At 40.9% G+C, this 17,114-nt stretch overlaps 1 protein-coding gene across 4 annotated transcripts in view; it reads right to left on the minus strand.

The window, feature by feature from the left end:
- Positions 1–17,114, minus strand: part of trmt10b (tRNA methyltransferase 10B) — a 53,370-nt gene that overhangs the window by 18,855 nt on the left and 17,401 nt on the right. For 3 of the 4 annotated variants that reach the window (XM_073859634.1, XM_073859635.1, XM_073859632.1), the window contains 3 exons: positions 2,233–2,357; positions 1,959–2,114; positions 1,734–1,812 (listed from right to left, as the gene is read on the minus strand). In XM_073859634.1, coding sequence (XP_073715735.1) covers positions 1,734–1,812; positions 1,959–2,114; positions 2,233–2,357 — 360 coding nt within the window. The remainder of the gene's footprint in view (positions 1–1,733; positions 1,813–1,958; positions 2,115–2,232; positions 2,358–17,114) is intronic. The other variant, XM_073859633.1, reaches the window with a different exon arrangement.

A 17,114-nucleotide genomic window follows, 5' to 3' on the forward strand; every position in this document is an offset into this window, starting at 1 on the left:
TACTTCTGTTTGTTTCCATCACACTATGATTTTGACCTAAATATTTATAATTCTAGATTCACAGACACTATCTTTGAGGTTCTTTGGAAAGAGATGCTAAGTGAGATTAAGGCAATCCACTTTATTAGCATGCTGGCAGAAACAAAAACAACACTGTATAAAATGTAATAACACTGTTTTAGTAATATTGGTTAGTTAACGTTCTTGCAACAAGATTTCTTTTGTGAATTAACTTTTGTCCAGTTTTATGCTGAAATATCTGAGACCATAGCCATGAAAGACTAATGATGAATACAATGTGTAAAATTATATTTGACTTTTGAATTATTATTTTTAATATGTGACACACAAATATTTTTTGGTGGGGCCAGTGAAAATTTTGGCAGGGCAAGTGAAAACCTGAACCACTGGCCCGACCGGGCCAGTAGAATTTTTTTTTACGTTGAGCCCTGCCCTTGTGACATCGACTTTAAATAGGTTGAATGACATGTCTACCATAGCCTGGCGGGGTCTGTATCGTTTTTACTCGTATTTTAAAACTTAGGGTTTCTGGTAGTAACCAGAACAACAACAAAAAAATGACAAAATTCGACTGCTTTACAGCATACGTCACTTCCTCCACACAATTTTTTTTATGTGAATTTTGCTGGAGGCTACTTAAGCAACATCTATTATGTGACTCTGTGGCACCGTGTTAGTGTCACAAACCAATGACACGGGCGACCCGGGTTCGTTTCCCGTTTAAGGCAATTTTTTATATAAACTCACGATCTTGATTCATACATAAATGCGATCTTCTGACAGCGAATATCTTGCATATAGTTCTCTGTATTCAGATGCTGCATTCACATGTTCACATATTTACCTTTCTTTTGCTGGCTATATTTACATTACAATCCAGGATGCCATAGCAGTCAAACTTGCTTAAACTCACACAGTGTAAAACCAAACCCTATTCATTCACCAATCCCTATTCATTCACCAATCAGATCCGAGCGTTTCTCTCTTCTCTCTTCCTCATTTGCTGCATTTCGCTGTCACTCACGTGACGTATTACAAAGCGGCAGACCTAAACACATCGGTTTACTTGGATTTGGCGCGTCAATTTTCACATAAAAGAGAGGAAATACGAGCGCCATTGCGAAAAATCCTGGTGGCGAGGGAGAGAGAGACGATGCAACAATATTTGTTTGGAAAAAGGCAAGGAAATACTTCTGGTCGTTTCTCAATTGGAAGGCTGCAGCCTCCGGAGGTCAAATATGCAGGCTGCATACGTCATCAAGACTGGTTTATTAAGGTAAACTGAGCATTACATTCACAAGTCATAAGCATACTGCAACAATTTACGATTAACTAAGTATAACAGTCAACTTTATACTTGTTAATATTCTGAAATAAGACAGTCTTGATGACGTATGCAGCCTAGAAATACGACATCCGAAGGCTGCAACCTTCAGATTGAGAAATGGCTTCTGCCACGAGTTCCTCATCAGAAAGTTGTAACATGACTGCGTTTCTCCCTGATGCCTTAAAATGTTGATCGTTTAGCGTTTTAAAGGTTTAGTTTTTAGTTTAGTTTTAAGGTTGGCCAGTTCTTTTCCTTTGCGACAGTGCTGCGGCGCTTGTGGCCTCTAGGGGCGCTAGGCATGAAAAATACATGTCTAGTGCCCCCTAGTGGCCAAAAAGTTCCGTAGTGTGCCTTTAATAGAACAAAAAGTATATCAGATACGAACCTTCACTTGCATCTGGGGTTAAATATATCACATTCTCTGAGGGAAACAGATGACACCAACTTTCCCCCGTCACATCAATCTGTCAAACACAGAAACTATAATAAGTCATCTCTATAACAAAACTTTAGTTTAGTTTTCTTTAATAATTAAACATGTTAAAATTAAGGGATACACTTAAATCAAAACATTGTGACAATCAAAGAAAACAGTTATGGAATCTTTTACAACCAAATAATTCTGGAAGCCGTCATTCATCCTAACACATTCTTTATGCAGCAGACTGTCCTCTTTCAAGTCTGTCAGGAAAAGGTGGAACGGGTGTAAAGCCTTCTTGTTGGATCCATAGAGGCGCCTTATCTGACCTGCAAGACGGCTGATTTCCTTTAAGAAATAATTATAATAGAAGAAAAGAAAAAGTCCATTGTTTTAACAGCATGGTAAGATTTTGACATGACCATAGTCAAGAACTGATAATGTGTTATGTTTTTGAACAGCTCACTTTGTGTGACATGTGATCAGTCATGCTGAGGTCCACACACAGACGCAGACCTGCATCTCTGGCCTCCTCCAGTCTCTCCTTTGTAATTGCTTTAATGACACGCTTACTTAGCTGCGGTCCATAAACATCTGCAGTAAATAACAGACAAATTGGTCAGTGACTGTTGACCATGACACATGATTATCAGGGTTATTATAATAAAGAAAACTATCACGAAAACTGAAACTTTAAGTGAAAAAACATTTTAGCTAACTGATATAAAATAAAAACGAAGGTTTCTAAAAAAAAAAAACTAAAACTAAACTATAACTAAAATGTGGACCTGCAAAACTAACTAAAACTAACTAAAATTTTGGAAAACAAAACGCTTAGGTTACTCACGTAACCCCGGTTCCCTGAAATAACGGGAACAAAGCATTGCGTCAGTTTGCTGTCGCTATGGGGGGGAAACTCCTGTTTACTCCGCGATTGAAGCCTATTGGTTCACGTCTGTAGAAAATACAGACCAATGACGTTTGAGCCTGCGCTGGGCGTGGCACACGTCCCTATATAAGCCCGGGGAAATACGTCAAGAGCTCATTATTATTCGACTGAAGCGCGCAGCTGAATAACACTCGCTGCGTAGACGTTTGTAGCACGGCCAGCGACACAATGCTTCGTTCCCGTTATTTCAGGGAAGCGGGGTTATGCGAGTAAACTAAGCGTTCCCTTTCCATATGGTTCACTTCGCATTGCGTCTGTTTGCTTACACAACGGGATACACAACGGGCTGAGGTGCCCTTACCAGAGAGACACTGCATGTGGCCCTATACCCAGCGTGTACATAGCTCTAGCGAGCGTAAGTGAAAGCACCATATATGAGACAGTTAATACTAGAGCCCGACCGATATGCATTTATTGGGGCCGATGCCGATACAGATATTAGAGAGTAAAAAAAGACCGATAACGATATATCGGCCGATATTCATAATGTGCATACTATAGTACAGTACACATATACTACAGTATATTAGGGATGCTCCGATCGATCGGCCGCCGATCAGTATCGGCCGATAATGGCATTAAATGACTCGATCGGTGCTCGCTAAATCTGCCGATCTCATAAACCGATCTTTCTGTTTACTTTTGTCATCAAAAGGATCCTGAATGCGGTTGCAATTAAAGACATTTTTTACGTAGGCGGTGGCTGAACACAGACAAGCAGCTGTGAGGAAAATAAAAGTTTAAACGCTCAAAACTTTAAGACGCATGCAAATAAGAAACTTTTGGCATGAGGATGCAATTGTCCGTGATAGATATGTGTTGTATACGCTGTTTGATGGGGATGTGAAGACGCCTCGCGCTGTTTACCGGAGCGCGTCCTCATACGCATATCTCTGTAAAGGCAAAGAGAGACATACAAATCTGCACGCTGCACATGAGCAACAGGTTGTAAAAATGCTTATGATGCTTTACAACCTGTTGCTCATGTGCAGCGTGCAGATTTGTATGTCTCTCTTTGCCTTTACAGAGATATGCGTATGAGGACGCGCTCCGGTAAACAGCGCGAGGCGTCTTCACATCCCCATCAAACAGCGTATACAACACATATCTATCACGGACAATTGCATCCTCATGCCAAAAGTTTCTTATTTGCATGCGTCTTAAAGTTTTGAGCGTTTAAACTTTTATTTTCCTCACAGCTGCTTGTCTGCGTTCAGCCACCGCCCACACACACAGAACCCTGTCATCAGTGCACGTGAACAGAGCGATCTCTCCCTCACGTCTTAAAGCTGCAGTAACCTAATTCATCTCTCAATAAAATCACTCTCTGCTCTTGACTAAAGAATTTTTATACTTCATACGAATGCGTGTATATTTAATTAATACAGTAAAGTCTGTGAAGTGTTTTATTTTCAGTACTTTTAGGAGACATAAGCCTTTTTAAAGCCATATTAAATTTCTCTTTGCAGAATAAATATTTGTTGTGCTTATTTATTTGAGTCTCTATTAAAACAATAATATACCTAATTACTGCAAGTAATATAACAAAGGCAACATCCGTGGTATTATTTTATTTAGAAAGATTGTAACAGTTAGTCATCAAAAAGCTTGCATATCAGCTTTAAAAAAATCGGAATCGGTATCGGCCGATCACGAAGATTACAAATCGGTGATCGGTATCGGCTGCAAAAATCCTGATCGGAGCATCCCTACAGTATATTATACTACTACAGTATTGTACATAGAATACACTATATACATTAACAGAATATACTATATATAAATACTTTTTGCAATGATCACTCTATGATCACACCACAAATGTGGTGATCAAACACTTACAATGACGTGACAAAGATATGTAATATAGGCAGGTTTGTTTTACAATTTAACAATAAACTTTATTATCCAAAATGATTCTGATATAAGTGCACAAAACAGTGAACTTGACTTATTATAAATAACTTTAAAACACTAACAAAACAAAATACATATAACTTAAACCATTGTCAGTTTTAACAAGAATAATGTTATATTGGGCTTATTTTAAAAAATGGAAACTTATAAAGTCATTGTTATATTGGGCTTAGCTTTAGAGTAAGTTATAGACTTCACAAATTAATTAAAAACTTACCGTTAAGACGACAATGCTTGAATTACTGACAACATACTGATGTAGGCTAATGTTTAATGTACTGCACAACTTTTTTATAACACGAACCCACAGTGTTCTGCCGGGACTTTAAACTTTTATAAAACTAAAGCGTCTGCTCTCCGCCTCTTTTATTTAAGAAAGGGTGCAAAGTTGCGCGAGCTTATTTAATCAATTGCTTTGAAATGAGCATGTCACAGCACAAGCAGCTGTACTCCCACAGACTGCGCATCAGTTTAAGCGCGTCCTTTCTCCGCCTCGCGTCATTTCTTCCGCTTGCGTTTAAACCAACTCGCAAGTGGACAAAAAAGACTGATTAAAACCACCAAATGTAAACAGGAATGTGTCTCTCTCGTCCACTTATAATCCAATCGACCAAAGCGCGTCTTAATACCAGGTGTAAAATGTATTGAAGAAACCGCGTGACTGCCGCGCCCGCCACCTGAACTGAGAGACTGACTGAACTGAAGTGAAGGGGGTGGGGGATTGGCTGGTGTCACTACAGTGAGTGATCTGGGTCGCCATTAGGGTTGGGCGATGTCCCCATAAATTGGCAGTTGACGATGGTTACGTAAACCATCGCGATGGACGATGATATCGTTAGGTGGGAGGGGGGTATTTTAATTTTTCGTTATTATTCGTTATTATATAATTATTATTCGTTATTTTACTTTATTACTTCCACTTAAGAAGACTTGTGCACTTTTTATTTTAATATATATTTTACATAAATACTATTCTGTACTTAAAATCTATAATTTAGTTATTTTACTATCCCAACTACTATAGGTTGCAGATAAGGGGAAAAAGTAGCTTTAATCCACTGAAGAAGAGTTGTGCACTTTTAAGCACTTTTTAATCTCTTTACATAAATATTTTTTTCTATTTAAAAGCTATAATTTCGTTATTTTACTAACCCAACGACTCCTCCGCGCTTTCCAAATTTTGCACGTAAATATCTGCATATGTGCCACCAGTACTCCGTCAGAGAGCGGGTCTTCAGCACCGCGGGGAGCAGCCAGCACTTCTATCCGCAGCTTATTAAAACTAGACAAAGTGAACAGGGCCAGACACATCGAAATTTAAACATGGTCTGTGTATGTAAATCCCGCGTTTCGGTCGGAGTGTTGTTCCCGTTTTCTTGTTCTTGACGTTCGCTGAATTCTGGGTTTATATCCTAATCTGCCGCTTCAGTGCAGTATAGCCTCAATGTAACAATGAGCACGATCTCCCGAGACACTACAATAGGATACTAATAAATGATTAATATGGGCTGTTTTCTTGTACAAAATTAATTATTTTAAGATAAATGTACAACATGTAAAAAGACAAGATTCTAGCAATGTCAAGATTAGGGATGGGCATTTTCCAGTAACTTACTATTACCAGTAATTTACTATTACTTTTAATATTTAATTTTTCGAATATTTAAGCTCTTAAAGAACGAATATTCGTTTATTTAAATTATGTTAATTAAGACATGCGTGTTTTGTATTTTTCATTTTGTCATAATTTCACAGAAGGCTTAATTAGGAAATATCCACAACAAGCTAAACTTATATTCTGTATGTATATATATATATATATATATATATATATATATATATATATATATATATATATATATATATGTATGTATTTTTAAGTTGAAAACATTGTAAAAAATATATTTTATTTATATATATTTTAAATTCTTCTTAAAAAATATCCTACAGAAAAAAATGCGTTAAAACTTAATGCGGAGCGAAGTCTAGTCAAATCCTTAGTTTCAAGTCGGTCGTTAGTATTAATTCATTACTGTTTGATCTTACATACATTATATTATACCAAATATTATACACTAACCCCAAATCTAAGCGAAGTTTGAGGACTTGCGAAGTTTAAAGTTTAGGCTATCATCATTTAAACAGACTCAAAACACCAAGAGCCCGGAGCAAATGAAAAAACACATCTACATAACCGACTGCTCAGTCGCCATTTAAATATCTTCTCAGTTTAGTTTGACATGTATTTGTGAATAAAGAAAACCGTATTTATCCTACCTGCGGCGGAGAAGCACGTTTAATAACACGTGAGCCCTCACTGAGCCAGTGGCCAAATACGACGCGGCGCGGACAAACCCGGAGATAAAAGGAAAAACTTAAATTCGTCTGCAATCTGCATTGCCAAACAATCAGAAATACATACAAATTAATGTTCATGTATATTTTACATTTAAGTCTGTAAAAAACAGTATAGATGAAGTGAAAAAGCATCAAATAAGTTGTTACCCTTTGGTGGCACATTAAAAACAAACAAACATTCGAATAGCATTTTTTACATTTGAATTATTATTGCCATTCGAATATTCGAATATCCGTGCCCATCCCTAGTCAAGATCAAATGCCTGACAGGATATTTTCACAGACTAACACACGTCACGTCTCAGGCATAGACTACAGTATTTAAAATAGCATATATGCATTAGTTATATTTTCTATTTAATTTATAGAGCAATTCACGCAAAGATATTAGGTTAACTATAGTCTATATAGAAGAGAGTAAGTGTATGTCGACTCGCAGCGGAGTGGGGAGGGGGCGTGGCATCACGATGGTGACTCTCCATCGTGATGTCAGTCAACCATCACGATGGACGTCTATCGGCACAACCCTAGTCGCCATTAGCAACCAGTATGGCGCACTCTGCTGGACAAACAAGTACTTACATCTGTCAAAAGCATTAATTGTGTTCTGTAAGGAACGATCATATCGGCTTCATATCTGCGGCTTATACGCCGATACAGATATATCTGCGACATGCTCATATCGGCCGATAAAATCGGCAAAACGATAAATCGGTCGGGCTCTAGTTAATACGCATACAGTAAAGTTTCTAAACGCACCATGATGCATATAGACCGTTTCATCGGACGCACGTGATACACGTCTGTATCCGAACCTTACTTCCGGTTTCATTTTTTTTAAGGTCTGACTAGTTGCTAAACTGATCTCTTGAACAAATGCCTCGTCGAAAATAACAAATGTATTGGTTTCCTAGGTAATCTATGTGTTGTTTTTTTTGCTTGTTATATAAATAAACTACGTTAAAAGAACTTTGTTGTTATTTATTCTTAGCGGAGTTTACCGGAAGTTACGTGCAGCCGCTTGTTTATGTTGTTACTGCTGAAACGGTCTATATAACAGCATGAGACGGCGGGTTCCCTGAGCGCGCCGCGAGTTGTGTGTGATTTATTAATATGTAGCCATGACGGTGAGCTCACAGCGCACCGTGAAGGCATACAGAAACGCAGTCGCGTGAACATTAAGCCGATAAGACCTGTGCTTGTAAGGCAGGGACATCCAGGCTATAAATTCTGACAAACGTAGACGGCGAGGACCAGCCAGCCGCATTACAAATGTCAAAGATAGAAATCCCTGTAGACCAAGCCCATGATGAAGCCATACCACGCGTGGAGTGAGCTTTCAAACCAACTGGACAATGTTCATTCAGGGAGGCGTAAGCTAAAGCAAGATAGCCTCCGTTTAGTGAGCGGCATACCTAAAGAGTGTTGCGCGAAGCTTACGAACAGCTGATCTGACTTGCGGTATGAGGCAGAACGGTCCGTGTATATTCTTAGCGCTCTGACGGGGAAACAGCGCTTTCAAAACCGTGGACAAATCCCAAGACAGGACCGTGTTAGGTCGTGGTGGGTTTAGTCTGCGAGCGCCTCTGAGAAATTTAATGACAAGGTCATGTTTTCCCACGGTGTGATCGGCGATAAGGGCGTGATTCGCTGTTATTGCCGCCACATATACTTTAAGCATCGAGGGCGCGCGACCGCTGTCCAGCATTTCCTGTAGAAAGGAGAGAATATGCTCCACTTCACAGGTGTTTGGGTTTAAGTTTTTCGTTGTGCACCAATCAGAAAAAAATAGACCACTTTTGAGCGTTAAGGCCCCTGGTAGATGGGGCCCTAGCTTCTGATAGAGTATTTAACACTCGTCCTAAAAGGCGTGATGATTGCCGTTCAGAAACCAAACGTGTAGTTTCCATAGCTCTGGCTGTGGATGCCAAATCGTCCCTCTCGCCTGAGATAGGAGGTCTTTCCTCAGCGGTATTGGCCATGGTGCTGATGTTATCAGCTGCCATAGGTCGGAGAGCCACGGTTGATTGTGCCAAAGCGGGGCGATCAGAATTATCGCGCATTTCGTCTCTCTTATCCTCCGCAGGACCTGTGGTAACAGAGCCACCGGAGGAAAAGCATACAGAAGACACGCCGGCCATGCTTGCGACAGGGCACCGTGGTGTCTTGAGAAGAAGGTCGGGCAATGCGCGTTCTCATCGGATGCAAACAGATCAATCTCCGCACGGCCGAAGACGGTCCATATTTTCTTGACCGTCTAGAGGATGCAGTCTCCATTCTCCCGGCGGCAGACTGCTGCGTGAGAGAATGTCTGCACCCGTATTGGCTACACCCGGTACGTGAGTCACTTTTAACGAACATACGTTTGCGTGAGCCCATAATAAAAGCTGTTTGGCCAGCCTGGATAGGGAGCGAGATCTCAGCCCTCCTTGGTGGTTTATGAATGAGACCACCGTCATTACTGTCCGACCGCACTAGAACGTGTTGATGTTGGAGTTTCGAAAGTGTCGCAGCGCTAAGATAACAGCCCACATCTCGAGGTGGTTGATTATGTAGCTGAGACAACTGGTTGTTCCACGTACCGAAGGTGGGTTTGCCGTCGCAGTGCGCGCCCCAACCCGTCGCAGACGCATCCGTAGTCACCACTTTCCTCCTGCTCACAGAGCCGAGCTCCGTGCCCGAGAGGAAAAGGTGAGGGGATGTCCATATCGAAAGCACTTTCACGCAGCTGAACATGATTTTGATTAATAAGTGGTCCGACAACCAAGCATGGGGCGAAACTTACGCTTTCAACCAAAACTGAAGCGGTCTCATGAACAGCATTCCCAACGGTATTAGTGGGGATGCTGCTGCCATCAGACCCAATACTTTCTGGAATCGTTTGAGAGGGAGATGCGAACCCGCTTTGAATGATGCCGCCTCGCGTCTGACCATGAGCGCGCGTTCCGGTGTAAGCCATGCCCGCATCTTTATCGAGTGTCATGCCTAAGAACGCGATCCGCTGCGTGGGGGTTAGCAAACTCTTCTGGAGGTTGATTTTGAACCCTAAATTCCCCAAATGCTGGAATACAACGGTCTTGTGCGCAATCATTTCCCTCTCTGACTGGGCTAGAATAAGCCAATCGTTGAGGTAATTCAATATGCGGATGCCGCTCTGTCTGAGAGGGGCGAGAGCCGCATCCGCACATTTGGTAAATGTGCATGGTGCCAGAGATAATCCGAAGGGCAGAACTTTGTACTGGTATGCTGTCCCGTCGAACGCGAATCTTAGAAACGGCCCGTGACGTGGTTCTTTCGGAATGTGAAAGCGTCTTTCAGATCCACTGATATGAACCAATCGCCCGGTCGAATTAACGCCATGATTCGTCTGGCTGTAAGCATTTTGAATGGCCATTTGACAAGAGTGCGATTGAAAACGCGTAGATCCAATATCGGTCTGAGGCAGCCGTTTTTCTTTGGAACAAGAAAATAACGACTGTAAAAGCCTGATTCGCTTTGATCCGCCGGAACCGTCTCTATCGCGTCTTTTAGTAAAAAAAGAACGCACCTCTTCCCTGAGGATCTGCATGCGATCGTCTGGGACAGTGGTGTAGAGACTGCCGCGAAACTGGGGGTGGATTGCCAAACGTGAAGTTTTTGGGCGGCGGTTTTGGGCGGCCGGTCTCAGACGCTGATGCGGATCGTTTAGGAAGGAAATGTCGCATAGCCTGCGATGATTTCTGTGCCTCAGTGAAGCGCTGGGTGAACCCCTCCACAGCAGAGCCGAAGAGCCCCAACGGCTCAAAAAGGAGTCAAAAAGGGCAACCCGATCCGTATCCTTGATCTCTGTCAAGTTCAGCCACAGATGTCTCTCCAGAACAACCAGGCTGGTCGTGAGGACGCGACTCGTTTGGTTCTTCAGAGGCGGCGGCGTGGGCGTCGTCATCCGAAGCCGCCCAATCCTCCAACTCCTCAGAGGATAACATCATCTCCACATTGTCCCCGGACCCAAAAGAAACCATGCCGCTAGCACTCGGCAGGGGGCGTTGGTCCTCATGGCCGAAAGTGACAGGATGACGGCAGGGAGACAGAGCACGTGGGGGATGAGCCGGCATGGACTCGGTCTCGGGGCGCCTTTCAACTTCACGGCTCCACTGCTGTTTAGGCGGGAGAGCACGGGAAGCCTTCCTCTTGAACATATCGAGGCGAGAGCGCAGCACCGCGATGGGAAGGAGCTCACAGTGGGCGCAGGACCCAGACAGATGACGCACTCTTTGTGGAAATCCTCCACAGGCAAAGGGGCTCGGCATTAGCCGCAAAGCCAAAGCGACATTACCTCAACGCGCTTCTGCTCTTTTAGATGAAAATTCGCTCTTTATGCTCAACCGGAAAGCGGCAGGGGAACACGCTGGGGTGTAGTAATCCGCTGCAGTGCTCAGATCGACGGCGAGTAAGGGCTTCTTCTTCGGAGCAGCGAGAAGGTTCGCGCTGAAGGAGAAAAGTAATGAGCTCTTGACGTATTTCCCCGGGCTTATATAGGGACGTGTGCCACGCCCCGTGCAAGCTCAAACGTCATTGGTCTGTATTTTCTACAGACGTTAACCAATAGGCTTCAATCGCGGAGTAAACAGGAGTTTCCCCCCATAGCGTCAGCAAACTGACGCAATGCCAAGTGAACCGTATTGAAAGGGAACTTGCGTTTTCGTTTTTTAAATGTTATTGGATCAGCAGTTGAACACGGAGTCACCGGATCATAAGCAAATGTTCAGCAGATGTTGCTGAATCATTAATGACCAATAGGTGGTGGTATTAGAACTCCTGACCTGCACAGCAGCGTCACGTAATGTGTATGACGGCTAGTTTATTAAGACAACCTGTCTTCTGCTGGCAAACCATTACAATAACTGAAGAAGGTTTAATTATATCAATGTATTGTACACGGAAGCATTTAAATGTTAAACATGGCTGAAAACGCTGACGGCGACCGCTTGCTTGGCAGTGTTAATGATAAAGAATGTCCGCTGAACTTATCTGAAATTTTATATGCTTTTGCAAATAATCAACAAATAATATTATATATCAAGTCAACAAATAATTGTTAGTACAACGATGTCTTCTGGTACAGAAATGGACACTCATAGACAGAACATTAAACTTTGCATTGATTTTCAGTTGTTGTGCACAAACATAAGTTTGTACAAGTAAGATGTGCTGATTCAATCTAAATTATCTGGGTTATTTTTAACCCAATGCTGGGAAAATATTGAACAAAACACACGTTAGGTTGTAAATAAACATATGCAGGGTTGTTTCAATGCAATGCTCGGTTGTTTTAACTCATGTTTGGTTTAACAACAACCCAACATATGATTATTTATAACCAAACATGTATATTTATATATTTATATTATATATACCCAGCTTAAATAACCTAACAGAATTTAGAGTGTTGGTTGGTGTGGTATTTGTCCTGCCCTTTGATTGACAGGACTAAATAAAAAAACTTATTTTAAAAAAATCGTATTCTTATTTTCAACATTACCAGATTTGGCAAGGTGTACGTACACAACCATGATAATATGCTAAAGACTAAAACTAAAACTAAATAAAAACTAAAAGTAATGATTTTTGAAAAATAGAAACGAAATCAAAACTATTTATGCACCACTTAAAAGAACTAAAACTAAACTGAAATAAAATAACACGTTACAAAACTAAATAAAAATAAAAACGATTATTTTTTTGAAAACTATAATAACCCCTGATGATTATAGGAATAAATATATATCCATGTCTGTGAAATCCAGGCTAATGTTTCATAATCTATAATCAAAGTTGTATTTCAGTCATTGATTAGTTAATTTTAAAGATATCATGATTATAGGGCTGTATAACTATTAATCGCAACTAATCGTTTACAGAAAAAAGTTTTTGTTTACATTGTATATGTGTGTGTGTGTGTGTGTGTGTGTGTATGTGTGTTATAATTACATAAAAAATACACATGCATGTACATATTTAAGAAATATGTACATGTTTATATGCAAATATCTTAAATATATATGCATATGTATTTACAGTGCACATCATAAATGAGTACACCCCCTTTGAAAATTAAGATTTTTCTCAATTTGTTAGTAAATATCAGACCAATGTGCTGTATTTTTATACACCAGTTTTATTAAACATTTATGTTTCTAAACATTTCACTTACCATCTTAAGGGTACAAAAAATAACAAATTTAAATCAAATGAAGTGATGCAAAAATGAGTACGCCCTACAAATTTTTACCCTACTTACAATTCTTAAAAAAAATCTAATATTTTGTATGGCCCCCATTCTTTTTTTTAAACAGCACTAATTCTTCTAGACATTGAATAAACAAGTTGACAACATACAATTACCTCTTTTATTCTCCATTCTTGAACAATGACCTCTTTCAGATCCTATAGATGCTGAATGGAGAATGACATTCTGCTTGTCTTTTCAGAACTCCCCATACCTCAACCTGGGGTTGAGGTCTGAATTAGGGCTGCAGCTATCGATTCTTTTAGTAATCGAGTAATCTAGCACTGAATCGATCGATTAATCAAGTAATCGGATAAAAATTTTGTGTGTGTTTTTAAACAACCAAAACAAATAATGCATAACAAAAATGACATGGCTGTAAAATGTTCAAGCATTTGGCTTTAATTTCTAAAAAAAACAGAGGTATTGACATTTGGCTCCAAAAAATAAGCCTATTTATTTCCATTTTTACCCATTTAGTGTTTATAAGTGCCAGTGCCAACAATTAAGCAGTGCACTTTAATTTATTAATATGCAGAACAGGTTTCATGCTGTAATCTAGCCCTGACATCAAAGTATATCTGGTTTATGTACATTTCTACACCTGCAGCATTTACCATTAGGCTACAAAAAATAATATATAATTTCTGGGGTGAGCCTATTTGCTATGGTAACAACCTGTGCATGTGCGCACACGTGCACCGTTGTTTGTGTGCACGCGTGCTGTGGGTGAGGAAGAGTGACACCCCAGTCAGACGTTCAGTTGCTTCATTGCAGACTGGTACAGCAGAAATACATGCATTCATTTTCAAGAGAATGCTGCATTTGGGTTGCATCACTTGCATTGCGGTGCATTTTAGGTTAAGAATCCGTTCGAAAAATCACAACATCACGTCCCGCTGTATACAGTGAATGCATGCTGAAATTATTGTTGTGTGTCTACATAAAAGTTTAAGCATATGTGATGCATTGCGCGATCGGTCTGACTCGCGTGAGAGAGACGAGGCTGCATGCGTGTGTGTGTGAAGGAGTTCTTTTTAAGCTAGACTCTATTGCAATTGAACGTGAATACGTTTACTACTTAAAAACATCAAAGCTAAACATCATATCTAGTCAAACCACATAACGACATCACTACAAATACAGTATGAGACTAAAATCAGCGAAAGCTACGTTACCTTGTTTCATCGACGCTTGGTGAAACAGCAAGTGGATGTTTTCGGTTCAGATGCTGAATGTAATGTAATGATAATGTAATGATCCCAAACTTTAGACATTCTCTCTCTGCTGTTTATGGACATATTTACTCTCCGCCATAGCGCCAACTAAATTCAAAATGTATCACGCGCTATGATGTGCTTCCTGAACATTAAACAACGGTCCGTGTGAATCAGATCTCGGTGCGTGTAGTGCGCATCATAGGAATTTAACGAGGCTTCGAGGCAGGATTTTTGCCTCGAGGAATTTTTTGAATCAAGTTAATCGAGTAACTCGATGAATCGTTTCAGCCCTAGTCTGAATCACTTTTACCCTGTGCTTCTTCTAAAATGAATTAGTGACCTTAGATGTGTGCTTTGGGTCACAATCATGTTAAAAGATTGCCCAGTGACTAAGGGCACAGAGTGATGGTAGCATCTTCTCCTTAAGTATTTCACAGTCCATCTGTGTATTCATGGTGCCGTCTATAAAACTTAACTCTCCAACACCTGCAGCACTCATGCAAACCCACAGAAGAACACTGCCAGCACCATGCTTTACTTTTGGTACCATGCATTTTTTATTGTACTCCTCACCCTTGCCACACCATAAAGTTTGGAACACCTCAGGGTGCACTCACATTATCCAAACCAAACCATGCCCCAGCGCGATTGTCATCTCTCCCTTCTCTCCCATGGTGTACGCACTCACACTGTACTTTTTATCGATCCGAGTCCGGGCGCGCTTTCGGCATTAAGATGCGTTTGTTTTGAAAAAAGCAGGAAGTAAAGCTCTCTCTTAACACTGGAACCCACCGTAATGATAAGTTTGTGTTTTTTATTCCGAGTCGTTTGGTGCGCGATTACAGACAGCCCTCTCACATGTCATTATATTGCTTAGTTGATTTGTCACGTGTGCAGCTCTGACATTCACGTAACCCCACTGCGCGCATCAAAGGGTTTTTACGGAGGCAGATGAAGGTGAGTGGTCCCGCAACTGACGTCTTCACCTTTTGAATCGCACTCAGGTGCGATTGTGCTCACACCACAGCCTTCCGCACCTGAGCCCAAGTGAACCGCGCTCCGGCCCACCTCTGCAACCCGGCCAAAACGCAATTAACCAATCTGCGCCCGGGCGTGGAACAGAGCGATCACACTAGTCAAACAAACCAGGCTTTGGGGGTAAAACGTGCCCGAGCGCGGTTTGGTTTGGATAGTGTGGGTGCGCCCTCAGAGCAACAAAAATTAATCTCTGTCTCATTACTCCAAACTATAGAGAGCTAGAGACCCAATAGTCTTTACTTTTGAGCTCTAGCAAAAGGCTTTTTGTGCATTGGCTTTACCAGTGGCTTTCTCTGTGGATGACAGCCATGCATGCCTCTCCTTTGCACTGTACGTCCGTCGTGTGGTGTCACGGGAAAAACCCCAGCTTAACTTTCTAATGATTTAGCCAACTGTGCTGAACTTGCATGATGATTTTTTTCACACAAAACGCTCTTGACGAGGTGTTAACTTCACTACGTCCTGGAGATCACAGAGAGCTTCACAGAGAGAAATTTTTGGATCCCTTTCGTGACAGTCTTCAAACTTATTAGCAATGCTTAACTAATTATCTTGAAATCTGCACCATTTTATGAAAAGAAATTATTTTATTTCTCACGTCTTGAGACATTTCTTTACCATGTGGTGCTATTCTGTCACCATTAAGCCTGTGCGTAGCTCTGCGTAGCCTGAAGTGCACCTCGCAAAAATTTTAACAGCGCATCAGATCTACGCGGACCGCAAGCGCTGTGATTGGTCCACCAGAACCCCTCCCGTCAGGTAAAAAAAAACTGTGTCATAGGTTTTCCATTTGTGACGGTGAAAACAAAGATGAGCCAAGTTGAGGAGTGATTTAACTCAAACTGCAACAAAAGTTGCTGTTTATTTATTTCCATCATTGCTCGTCTTCTCAAATTACACAAGTTGCTGTTTCTTCTTCGTTTGTGGGTTAACTTGCTAAGCTGCTGCTTCTTTGACGTTCGTGCTGCTACTGTGGTTACACGCGTGGTTACTGCCTACCAGTGGTCTGCGCGTGTGTTTGCATGTCAACGTGGACGACGACGCAAAAGTATAAATGAAAACCCACGCGGAACCTACGCCATCGCGGCTACTGAGCTAATGAGCCCTTTATATGAGAGTGGATTTTCTCTTTTAAATAACACTCTCAATTGCCAGTTATCCTGTGGCTACCTGTGTGGCCATTAATTATATTCATCATTTCCTAGTGAATTCCTGCAGTGTTTCCCATATACTTATTTATCTGTAGCACTTATTTATTTTACAGTATGTGTACTTACATTGTACATATATGGTAAATAAGTTGTACTTACCAACAAATGTGTGGTACTTACTTTTAGGTATCTACATGGTAATTAATTGGTATCATTACTGTACTTACCAGTGGTACATCAGGGAACTACACTAACCTTTTCCACTGGTGGCACTTGCGCTACCAACTTTTTCAGTTACTGGCGCAAAATATGATTTGGTCGCACATATTTTTTTCAAGTTCTATTAAGGCGCTCTGGTTAATAATGAACAATAATGAAACTGTATTGCATACAGATATGCTTTTTATTTTACTTGCCATCTTTTAAACCACATGCCGCCTTGTTTTC

Source organism: Misgurnus anguillicaudatus, chromosome 21, assembly GCF_027580225.2.
Source record: "Misgurnus anguillicaudatus chromosome 21, ASM2758022v2, whole genome shotgun sequence".
Classification (NCBI taxonomy): Eukaryota; Metazoa; Chordata; class Actinopteri; order Cypriniformes; family Cobitidae; genus Misgurnus; species Misgurnus anguillicaudatus.